The sequence below is a fragment of the Alligator sinensis genome, unplaced genomic scaffold, assembly GCF_000455745.1.
Source record: "Alligator sinensis unplaced genomic scaffold, ASM45574v1 scaffold84_1, whole genome shotgun sequence".
Taxonomy (NCBI): domain Eukaryota; kingdom Metazoa; phylum Chordata; order Crocodylia; family Alligatoridae; genus Alligator; species Alligator sinensis.
The window spans coordinates 359,685-372,495 of NW_005842268.1; the positions used below are offsets into that span (position 1 = coordinate 359,685).

Sequence of the window (12,811 nt, forward strand, 5' to 3'; positions counted from 1 at the left end):
AGAGCGCCAAGAGTTTTCAAAGATCCGCGCTAGAGGCTGGGCTATGATGCTCTCCAGCTCCTTGAGGACCCTGGGGTGAAGATTGTCAGGGCCGGCTGACTTTAAGGTATCCAGCTTCTCAAGATGTTCCTTCATGAGGTCAGCATTAATGGAGGGCAGGGGATCACCCTCACCCGGACTTCCCTGTCCCGTAGCGGGTATGGGTGTCCCATGGGCCTGATGAAAGACTGACACAAAGTACCCATTTAATAGGCTGGCTTTTTCCTGGGCAAGGGGTCCAATGTTGCCCCTGCTTTTCCTCCGGCTCCCCAGATATCTGAAAAAGGACTTTTTATTGTCCTTGATGCTCGAAGCTAGTTGGAGTTCAGTTGCAGCCTTGGCTTTCCTGGTATGCTCCCTGCAGGACCGGACCAGTGCAGAATAATCCTCCTTGGAGGTGACTCCCATCCTCCATCCTTTGTAGGCCTTTCTTTTTAGCCTCAGGAGGTCTGCTAGGTCCCTGGAGAGCCAGGGGGGCTGCTGTGCCCTCTTGCTGCCTTTCCTCCAAGATGGAATAGACTTAGCTTGTGCATTGAGGATCGCTCCCTTGAGGAGCAACCACTCTTCTTGAACTCCCCTCTCCCTGGGGTCATGGTCCCTTAGGGCCCCACTGACAAGCCTCCTGAGCTTGTCAAAGTCAGCTTTCTTGAAGTCAAGGACTTCCGTGTTGCTGACTGACTTGCCAGCTTTTTGGCGGATGGTGAAGGTGATCAGCTCGTGGTCGCTATCACCCAGCTTATAGAGAAATAGAGGTGTGTGGGACAGTTTCACCTGCTCTGTATGCCTCTGTTTCCAGGAGGTGTCATGTGGGGTAAAACTAGGAAGGGCTGCAGCATGAGCTGACTCTCCTGTAGGCTTATCAGGGGATCCTAATGAGACAGAGGAGTGCACTCATGCTGCAGACCTTCCATGTTCATTTGTACAGCTGGCATGTGAGGCACTTCATATGATGGTGGTGACAGCCACACTGAGTTGAGAACCACTGAGATAAGTTAAGGGAGCACAACTGGGGTGACACCAAATTCAAAAAAGTTGGGAAGGGTGCTTGGGACCTAAAAATGTTGAGAACCACTGCCCTACAATAATGAGTGCTGGCTTTGTATACAGTTGTAGCTATGAATTTGGACCAGTTCCTGTGTTGTGCCTTTCTTTTTGAGTTTAAATGCTTGTTGGGCCTGAAATTAAGGCCTTAACAACATCCGTTTTAAAGCCTAAGGCTAGAAAGGCAAACATTTTACGAAAGGTAGAACAGCTCATGCAGTGTTTTTAATTTAAACCAAACTTCTTTTAAGAGCAAAAATATGCTGTTTATTACATCAGCTATGCCTTGATACAAGGATGATGTCTGTCAGAGGGGATTACTGGTGAGTTTTAAGGTGGCTGAGGAGTCCAATCCATGCTCTGCAAGCTTTTTCCACAGATATGACGCGGGGGGCCACAGCTGTTGGCCAGGATGTCATATGCTTTCCTTCTTCTACCATTTCTTAGCTTCCTGAGCAAAATGGTTTTCTTTGAAGTGGGCTGTAGCTTGATGTATGGTACAGCACCGTTGAGAACTGTTACAAGCCAGCACTTCCCAATTTGTACGGTTGGTGCCACTCTTCTTAAGGTATTCTTTCAGGATATCCTTGTATCACTTCCTCTGTCCTCCACAGGTCCTCTTACCATGACTAAGCTGAGAGAAAAGGACTTGTTTCAGGAGATGAGTGTCAGTCACCTGTACATAGTAGCAAGCCCAGCGAAGTTGATGTTTCATGATACCTTCCTTGATGCTGGTTGTCCTCTCTGCAGAGAGAATGCTGGCATTAATGCAGTGGTCTTCCCATGTAATGCGAAGAATCTTCCTTAGGCAATGCTGATGGAACCTTTCTAGGTGCTTAAGATGGCTTCGATATTAGGGCTGTGCGAAGCTTTGGTCGCCGATTCGATTCAGCGGAGATTTGGCCCAATTTGGTGGCCATATCTCTGAATCTGAATTGAATCAGGAGACCCTCTAATCTCTCCAAATCAATTCGGAACCCTCCAAATCAATTCGGAAAGATTCAATGATTCGGACATAGACACGGATTTAAATGTCTTTTAATGTTGCACAGGAACTTCCTTGTTAACCCATATTTTGATGAGAAGTTGGTGAAATTTTTGCATTAGTGTTGTTCCACCAGCTTTGAAGATCTCTGCAGAGATGCCATCTGGGCCTGGCGCCTTATTGTTCTTGGTCTGAGTAATGGCAAGCTAGGCTTCCTTGAAGTATGGGGGTTCAGCAAGAAGTTCTGTTACTGGGTGTTGAGGGATGGACTTGATGGTGGCAACTGAGACCTCAGATTCATGGTTAAGTTAGTCTTGAAGTGCTCCTTCCAGTGTTGCTTGATGGATACATTGTCCATGAGAAGGGTGGAGCCATATTGGGATTCCCAGGGGATTGGGCCATTGGAATGTGGCTCATGGATGGCTTTTATTGCTTTGAAAGAAGCTTCTCATGTCATATTGGTAAGCGAAACTCTGGATCTCCATAGCCTTCGCTTGCCACCACTGGTTCTTGATGTCCTGTTAGCCTCCTCTGAAATACAGCTTTGAGCAAGTGGTAAGCCTCTCGTTTTTTTGGTTGGAGGGTTCATTTTGCCAACTGCAGAATGCAGCTCTCTTCTAATGGATAAGTGCTAGGATTTCCTCATTGTTCTTATCAAAACAATCTGGTGATGGTAAGTGGAGTATCCAGTTGATTTAGTGCATGTCTTGCGAATAACATTCTTAAGCTCCTCCCAGTGTGCCTGGATGTCCTTGATGTCATCAGGTAGTTCAGAGAGCCTCTCAGTAAGGCATTGCTGAAGAGCCTCACATCTAGCTTGGTCTTGGAGTGCCTGGCTGTTAAATCTCTTTTGCATTCCTTTTAATTGTTTATGGTGTTGTGGTGCAAGCTGCATGTCCATGATTGAGCCAACTAAATGGTGGTCTGTTCAGCAGTCATCTGCACCTCTCAGGACTTGGGTGATATGGACATCAGTACGATTGTGCACTCTGACAGTCAAGAAGGTGCCAGTGATTTGAATGTGGCTGTTTCCAAGTGTTTTTATATTTGTCACTCTTTCTGAAGATGATATTTGTGATGAGCAAGTCATGCTTTGCACATTTGCTGAGGAAGGGGCATACCATTGGAGTTGACTTTCTGCACCCCCTCTTTCCCAATGGTGCCACTCCAGAGTTAAGAGTGTTGCCCAACTCTTGTGTTGAAGTCCCCCATGAGGATGAGCTTGTCTTTCTTGGCATTGGCAGTCAGGACTGTGTCAGGATCACAGTAGAACTGTTCCTTGTGGACTTCTTCATCATCAAGAGTGGGGGCATATGCACTGATGACTGTAGCATACTAGTTGTACTCCAGTGCTAGGTGTCAGATTTCTAACCCTCATGTTTCAGGTCAGGAGAGACTTTCACAAGCAAACATTCAGCAAATATCCCTCTTAAAAGCAAGAAATTACTAGGTCATTTGTTCACTTCTAGCCACCAAGCATATGGATGAGGTGCCATAGCAAATCAACACTCACATTGTGGAGTTGAAGTCATGAGCAGTGTGCCTCAGTTTTTTTTGATAGACTGAACTTGAACCCTGTAACTTAAATACTGATTTGGCTTTTAATATTCCAAATACAAAATATATCAGCTCTGAATTATGTGAATCTGCCCTCTGAAAGAACTTAGCGTTCTCATTGTGTTTTTAATCACATTAAGGAGCCCTTTTTATAGTACACAGGAATGTCTAATGCAAATTACTGTGCTGGAGGGGCAGTCTAGTACAAGCTATTAGTGACATATTAGTCACAGCTCAAATAATTTACTGTGTTACGTATTAGCTAGAGGTTAAAAGCTTATCTGCCCAGATGTAGCTACAAAAGAGGAATGGAGTACAGCAGTGCCCTGGTAAGAAGTCTGGTATGACAGATGGAGTATGATAGGCTTGTAGGGAGATGTTTCCTGGTCCTTCTCAGAGATTAAGCCTCTCAGGTGCTATGTGAAAGAATGAGGGGATTCTCTTATTCCATTTCTAGTGCCACATGAAGAAATAGAGTATGGGAAGGGAAGTTTCCTCTACTTTTTCTCATCTGTGAATCTTTGCTGCCATTGCTGCTGCTCATAGTTTTCCCTGGTATAGCATGAAACCAGGATGTTGGTAGGCAATAAAATTGCCAAGAATGAGTTTCTGACTAGCAGTAGTAAAACTGATTGGTAGCTTGCTAATTAAAACTTTGGCAAAGCTTTGAAGAGCTGCAGAGATCTATAAGCTGTTTGCAGGCAGGAGGAGACAAAAACTTACCGATTTATGTACAGTTTAGATTTTTAAGCTCATTTTTCTACTAAGTGTAGAAACTTAATTTTCTTAATGAAAGCCTAAGTTCTGCCAAAAACTGAAGCTGAGGGATTAATTCATCTGAATTTTGTTTCTGGTATAAAGGGGTAACATTTTTATTTACAACTAGCATATTTTACCTTAACCATAATGTCTGAAGATGGTTATACATATTAGAAGGGGACACATGGCGAGCAGAGGGCAAGGGGTTATGACATTGTTCCAGAATGTTAAGCTTCTATTGCCTCTCTAACACACCTTTCATTGCATTACACCACTAAAATTTTAGAATTCCATGTTTATTTCTACACAGTGTTTACCACAGACTTTGTTCTTTAAAGAAGTGTTATTTACTTGAGTGTAATACGACCTTGAATATAAAACAACCCTCCAGTGATTAGATTCTATAAATGGAAAATGTATAAATTTGTTACAATTTTCCAGGTATAGTCTCTCATTATTGGAGGTTTGCCTTGAATTTGTCCCCCTTCCACTGTTACGGCAGGGCAAATAAATGTGGGGGGTCAGGTGGCCCCATTGCCCTCTGCCCCCCCCCCCCTTCTCCCTCCCCCTTAGATTCATAGATTGTAAAGGGCTGGAAGGGACCTCGCAAAATCATTGGGTCTAGCCCCCTGCACTGGAAGTGAGGAACAAATTTGAAAAAAATGACTTTGTACTACAACTACCTGTAGACTTAGTTCATCCAGAATTGGTGCGTTGTAACTTTTTTGAAACTGCTGCACAGAGAATTCCATTAAACACACCTTTAAGCAGCACTTTTGTACCTACTTAGACTTAGTACAAACTATGCATGCTACTAGTCCAGAGCCAAAAGGCTCATGATTTCATGAAGAATCGTAGAGAAGTAGGGCTGGTAGGGACCTCCAGAGGTCATATAGTACAACCCCCATATAGTTCTCTGGGTTGGGCCCCAGCACAGCCAACAACATTTCATACCATGATTTTAACCCCATAGCTCAGCACTGTTCAGTATGTGTGTGTATTCCAGATACCCCCACAAAGTATGTGGTAATTAGCCTGCCCCATGACTGGAACTGGGTCCTAGGATCCTCCAAAAATGTATATGCAGATGAGGCGCAGGGCAACCTAGTCCAGCTCCATTTCATGCCGGGCAGGGCCACACTAATCTTATGTGACAGTCCACCCAGAATATCTCTCTTGCTACCTTCTCTCAGCCTATTTAGGACCCTGTTTGATGTTTGCCAGACCAATAAGGCTCGTGAAGAAATGGAAAAGAAAAGCACAACTCAGCTGCGGGATTGAGGAGGAAATAAAAATATATTCAATGTAGTGGCTCACCATGACTTGAAAAAGAGTCAGCACTGAGGGGAACTAAGTATGATGGGCACTACCATGTATCTTATTCAGAGTGGCTGAGCTAACCTATCTTTGTTGTAGGTTCCCATCAGTATATTTGCTCAATATAGGTCATGTGTTATAGTAATGCTCAGTGTTGACTGCATTTAAACAACTTCATAGTTGTTGTCCATTACTGAGAACATGCTTCTTTTGGAAGCAGTGTATTTAATAAGGTTCCCTTGTATGTGAATATATGGTCAGGAGCTCTTTTCCCTATTTTGATATGAGGGGGAAGAGGGGATCTTGTCTTCTATTTGAGTAAATGCAGTATTACTACAAAATGTCTTCCACTTCATTAGCTTTTTTTTCAGTTGAGGTAGCCTGTTTATCTTGGGATTTAAAAGCACACTGCAAATGTTGATGAATTTAGCACTGCAGACAGTTGTATGGAACTAAGTCATCAGATGTGACTTGGTCAGGTGTCAGGCAAGTAGTATGAAAAATCCAGGTTTACAATCCACATGTTTTAGGATAGCATTTTCTTTAACTTTTTAAATATTGTTTTCCTCCCTGCAACAGTCAGTTCAAGTCTTGGTGAAATATCTATTTGTGGATCTTTGCAAAGATCTAATTGTTATTATTTTGGTATATGTTATAAATCTTAACAGCTTTCCACAGACATTTGCACAGTTGCATTTAAGTAAATTTGGTTTAAATACATTGTTTCCTTCTGGAGGAGGTGAGTAAACATGTGTTTACATGAGAATGCCTGGTGTTTTCTTTTCACAGCTGTTTTTGCAAGGTGTTGTTTTTAGTATATGCAGAACTGCTGAAATGCATGGTTTTGCTTTAGTTTAATCTAGGCAGTTGAGTTAAGCTTTCTTAATTACCATCAAGGGAAGAGGGAAGTGAAAAGAATGATGTTAACATTGGAGGTGTATTTAGATCCTTTTTTGTCTATAATTGTCTGCCAAGTTTTTTGAAGAAACCCATTTAAAAAAGTTCCTCGGATAAATCGGAAAGATTGCTTTCCTTCAAGTGTTGGCTTTGTATAACTGGACCTTTTAACCATAATTTATAATTGCTAGACTCCTCTGTGATAGTGGATTCAGTTACTTTTTCTAGGACAAGTCCTCAAAATGGGTATATTTATTAAAAGAAAAACTGTTGCTTTATGTGTAGCTTTTTACTGTTGCTGTGTGTGTGGAAAACAGACTCTCCCACAGGCTTTAAATATTTCTCTGTGGTTTCTTTTGAGAAATTCTTTGCAGCTAATCAGAGTTCTTCCAGAACTCACATCCATGTCTCTCTAAATGAAAAATGTGAACCTTTTAATTCTTTAATGTACTTTAATCTGATATTTCCTGACCCTTTTTTGAAGTGGCATGACACCTGCAACAGGGAGACTACAACCTAGTAAACAAGCATATAATGTAAACTACAACAAAGAGCCTTAGGATCTAGAAAAGCTGCCATGTCAGCTTGTATAGTAGCTCCATTTTATGTTGTGTTTCTGAGTTCCATATCCTGTGAGGCAGTGAAAGCACTTTTAGGGATTTTAAACCTTTTGTCTGGAGATTTACAAAAAAAAAGCTTAATACAAACCTCTGAGCATGTATTAAACTAGCACCCTCTATCTGCTAATTCATGTTACCTTGTATGCTGTCATCTGTTACACACTTAGATTGTAAGATTTTTGAGGCATGGATTGTAGTCTGTTTCTGTGTAATGATACCTTGCATAATAAGGTTCTTGTCTGTGATAAGGGTTCCTGAAGTCATACAAATAGTAAATTAATTTATGATTCAATCTTCACAGGGATATTTTTACTACCATAGAACCAAGCAGTATAAATCCAGGAAAATTCAGAGTTAAAATAAAAAACAAAAAACCCAAGCCCATTAAGGTATAGAAATGCACAATACAGCATATTACTATGTTGTCCAATAACTATCTAATTTAATATTATATTTCTTATTAGACCAACTCAAATAGCTGGAAAAAATCTTCTTTGCAAGCTTTCAGGTACAAATTCCCTTCATCAGGCTTAGGAATCATTTACCGTATACCCCTACAGGTTTCCCTTGCTTTATGCGGGTTCTGTATGTGCAAATTTGCTCTTATGTGATTGGTGTGGTGGAAGCCCGCAATCGCCTGCTTTGTGCGGTGCATTGTGGGAGTGACGCACACTAAAATACAGTCTCGTATGTGGCTGTGCTCCTTGCTCATTGTTTGCACCATGTTTCTGTAGTTTCCGTCCCCATTTTATGGTAACATTCACCACCACCCTGTGCTTGTGTGTGCTGTCTGCTGTTGGTGAGCACCAAAGTTGTCTTGTAGAAGTGGTAGAAATGGGTTTGGGAGTCGGTACAGTCCAGGTCTCGGAATGTATCCCTATTTGTTACACTGTAAAGTGGTTTCCCTTTATGCAAATTCGAGTTGTGCCATTTTCCAGGAATGTGTGTACAGCATAAATTGAGGGATGCCTGTAATTAATATTAAAGCATATTAAGGGCCGTGGTCGCAGATTACATTAAACTGATTTTTAGACTTTAGATGTTGCATTTTCCTCACCCTGTTATACACTTATAGTTGAATGCCCTATACTGTGCTCTTTCAGATAAAATAGTCTGCATTTCTTTTAAATGTAACCTTTATTCTGATTTTGTGTGTATATGTGTTTGCAGTGTTTCCTTTTGGAGTAATTACAGCTTCCCTATGTTTCTCATTACTCATACGTGCTCTCTCTATTTTTAACTCTTTAACATAGGGCTAGATCTAATAAAGAGCATAGCAAAACTGAGGCTTCTAAATCCAGAGTTGTTCTCCAAAAAGCCCTTGTTCAATTATCACTTGAACTTGAAAGTACCTAAATGAGCTAGACACCTCCACATTGACTTAAAGATTCTACAGGGGCCCCGAGTAGTGCTTTGCTGCTTATCCAGAACCATTCTAAGTTTGTGCAGGTTGAGCAATATAAAAAATGGTTATCACTGTCCTTTAAAGTTGGTGACAGAGCTTCGTGAGCTATGCATTATCCATGGTTTTAGGTGGCACAGTAGAAAAATAGTGTGAAAGAGTAGACTTTGTGTGACTGAAATGGAGACATTCCACTTGAGTATGGAGACCTGACCTCACGCTCCCATACTATGGTGCTCCAGGTCTGCAAGGCATACCAAAATGTTTATACACAGCATCACAGGGAACAACAAAGGCAGCTACACGTGAACATGCTCTGCTGAACTAATTATGTCAATAGCAATGTGTTGGTTAAACTTTCATGAATACCTGGTGTTAACAAATGACCTCTAATTAATGATCCATATGAGCAGTCAGATTCCTTGCTTATGCATCATGGGATGAAATTCCTTACTTGAGAAGGTTAGTGACAGGCTTTTGTTGTCAAAACCCCCCCCAAACCATGGGTAGCATTGTGGCAGAAGGTTTAGTATTCCTCTGAGTGACTTGTGTAGGACCAGATCATATGAAAACTAAATTTGTGACTTTTCTAATCATAAATAAAAGGAGAAAGGAGTTCTACTTGCTTCTGGATGGTTCTGCTTTGAGTAGGGGGTTGGACTAGATGACCTCCTGAGGTCCTTTCCAACCCTAACTTTCTGTGATTCTGTGATCTGTTGGTTTGAACCAGAAGGTTAGGGTTTGGCTTTTTTTGTTTTGTTTTTTTGTGGGGGTAGGGGAGTCTTAAATAGCACTAAAAGGAATCCCTTCACCTCTGTGGATAAAATCTGGGGTGAAGGTAGGATGCAAATATATACCATTATCAATTATATTACCTTATCTGCAATTAATTCTGTAACAGTTGAACTGGGAAGTCAGAAGAGCTGTAATCATAAACTGTAGAACTAACACTTTACCTCCATTTATGTCAGAGAATTTGGCCTGGATAAAAGGGACTTTGTAAATAAGTGTGGAAGAGATTGAAAAATGAATCTTTGGAACAGCAAGGAAAAGTCTGTTTGTTCAGAGGGGAACGTTGCTATTGAGAGGAGTAAGACCTTTTCTTTTCCTTTTCTCAGTAACAGATGAGAATTTAGACCAGTGCTTTTTTCAAACTGGGGTATGCATATCCTCAGGGTTACACAATGCTCTGCCCAGTGGTACATTACTAAGTTTTAATAGTGATGATGAAGATTCTGATTTGTCAACAGAAGATAAGTAATGGCATAGGCATGTGTTCTCATAGGTGCTGGTGGATGTGTCAGGTGTAGAGGGTACAAGTAGCAATATTTTACAGGTAAAAGCATATGCAGCCAGAAAGCTTAAAAACCACTGATCTAGGCTAAACATTGTGCTTAAATTAGTCTAGATGCCAACCACATGAAAACAGTTCTTGTTTTATTCCTGTGCTCCTAAGAAAATTGCTTTTGTATAGTTAACCTCAAGCTGTCTCTCTTAAGAGAGCGGCAAAACCCATGTGTAACTCTACTGAGTTTGTGAAAGGCATCCCTTCTTGACTGGCGAACCAAGAGAGGCAAAGTTATCTTCTCTGACTGCAGCCCTACCTGACAAACCATCACTCACAGGGTGAGAAGCCTATGGGCCAAAGAGAAAATACAAGCTGTCAGAGATACCAGTGACGAACTTGCTTCCATGTGCATTTTGTAGTACCATTCTCCGATTTTACTTCGAATCTAGGATGGTGGATTATGCCACAGAGAATTCCAAAGAGGAATAAAATCATTTGCATTTCCTTAAGCTTTCTTAAATACAAGGTTTATAAGTAATGATAGTTGGTACAGGCCTCAAGCTTTAAATTTCCCTGAATTCAGAAGTGGGTGCTTTTTGTTCCATTAGATAAAATTCTTTTAAATGACCTTTGTCCCATATTAAGAAAAAAATCATTCCTGGATTACAGGAAAACTTAAGGTTCTTGGACTGTCCTCTGAAAATAGATTTTTAGTTTTGTGTTTTGGTGGGGGTTTTTTGGGGGGTGTGGGTTGCTGACCTTTTTGTTTTACATTTTTTAGTATTGCAGTATTACTGTTCACCATATACAAATTGTCTGTACTCAGGTTCTTTTGCATATTATTGTTGTGCTAGTGTAAATCAGCGTGATCTTTAGTGTGAAGCTGTTCTGGCTATTAGGAAAATAAAATATGTGATTTTTGTTTACTTTACAATATTGTGTCTTCATAGCACTCCTCCAAGTTCCTTTTTTTTAATTATTATTATTTTTAACTGGTCTACAGAGAAAATGTGACAACACAAATTCCCGCTATATGCCAATACTTTAATTATGCAGTTATAGTAATAAAGTCATGTTCGAGCCTTTCACACCAAAAATAAGTTAATCTAGCAAAAATTGTCTTGAGGCACTTATTTTTTTAATGCTCGTTTCATATTACCATAATTTCTTATGAGTTGCACTTCAAATTCAGGTTTTTTTTAAAGTTTCTAAATAACTACTTCCACAACAGCCCAAGGATTGTAATATTCTCAATAATTTTAACTTTGGAATTTGACTAAATTAATATTTGTAGTATATTGTGGTCACTTCTTCAGAGCTGTTGTGATCTACTGTGTTAACTTTTCCTTGCTTAAGATGTCTCTTTTTGGCAACATGAAAAAAACAGTAGTACTATATAACACTAGTTATCTTTTTTTTAAATTAGTTTTAAACCAGGAAATCGAATCTAGAGCTGTAATTCTGTCATTAATTTGTCGTCTTTTGGCGGGATGTTGTGGTGTGAGTGCTTATATAAAAATGACCTGCTGCTTAAACATCTTGTAGTTAAATGTGGTTTTGGACTCTGAATATGGCTATAGACGCTGAATTTTCTGGCTTTCTCAAACTGAGTAATATCCTTAATGTAACTTTAATTTATGCACACACACAATGTTAGCCTTTGAAGAATTTATGCTTGTCTGACTGCTAGGTAAAGATTAGCTTATTTAAAAAAAAAAAAGAGAGAGGAGAAAAAGTAGTAGAAAAAAAGGCAACTAGTGGCACAAAGACCAGATGAAATTGGGGCACAAGGCCAGGAAAGACTCTGAAGATTAAGAATTTGAAGCACCATAAGAACAATGGATGGCGCTAACCTGCTGCACTCTAGAGTTCTCGCACTATGTTTTAACTTATTTTGTTGGTAGATAGAAAAAGAAGGGAAGCATTCTAATTGGTAATCAGTATCACAAAGTAAAAAGCCTCTTAACATTAGTATTCATAGCATCTACTAAAGCAGGCCTTAACCTGCAAAATCTCTTGCTTCTCTGAACCAGTTAGTCTGTAAGTTGCCACCCTGCCTTACTTTCTGTCTAATAGTATTAAGGTTATGTGGAATATGTATCTGAGGGATTACCTGTTTATACCATGATTAATGACCAACCTGCATTTTGCTTGAGAATTTTCTTGTTCATATAAAATATCTGTGTGGAAATGTGCCTCAACTCTGGGCAAAACGTGGCATAGAGATGACCGCCTGGTCCTTTGTTTTCGTGGGTGTTTTGAGGAAGAGGCAGTGAGAAGTAGTATCTCCTGCTGCGGTGCTGAATTCATGAACTGTTCTTGGTTGAAGGCTTGAAAGCTTATGTTGCTTGCTCTTGCAAGTAGAAGAAAGAAACCTCCGTGGCAGTTACTCTGGGGAATGTAGTGACAAAGCCTGTTAAAGAAAAGATGTAAGGGCATATCTTAGAGGCAGATGTAGCAAAGGAAAGCCTTGTGTCTATATTCTTGCACAGCTTTACCACAAAGTAAAAATGATCACTTCCTCAAAATGAATTTGGTTTAAAACTGGTGAAACAAAGCTAACATATTGTTTCAGAGACAAATGTTTAGGTTTATCTTGGTATATGTATTGTATATTTATTTTTTTTCCACAGAAACCTGCTAATATTTTAGTTATGGGTGAAGGTCCTGAGCGAGGAAGAGTAAAAATTGGTATGTTACATCTTTGCTAAGTCCCAGTGTAGCATTTAAGTTAGAATGTTCTGACGGTGCAGTTGCATCACTTAAAATAGTTTCTTTATTACTAGTATGCTACTGGACACTTTATTTGAAGCTATTTTCTGAGTGACTGGCTTTTTGATATTATACTTGTACACAAGATCCTGATGGGGGGAATATCTGCCATACTGCGGGGGGGGGGGGGGGTT

General features: G+C 40.3%; 1 protein-coding gene across 8 annotated transcripts in view; it reads left to right on the forward strand.

Annotated features, from left to right (window-relative positions):
* Window positions 1–12,811, forward strand: part of CDK8 (cyclin dependent kinase 8) — a 108,320-nt gene that overhangs the window by 68,836 nt on the left and 26,673 nt on the right. For 6 of the 8 annotated variants that reach the window (XM_025209086.1, XM_025209087.1, XM_025209089.1 and 3 more), the window contains one exon: window positions 12,539–12,596. The exons of the other annotated variants lie outside the window; for them this stretch is intronic. In XM_025209086.1, coding sequence (XP_025064871.1) covers window positions 12,539–12,596 — 58 coding nt within the window. The remainder of the gene's footprint in view (window positions 1–12,538; window positions 12,597–12,811) is intronic. 8 annotated transcript variants of the gene reach the window in all.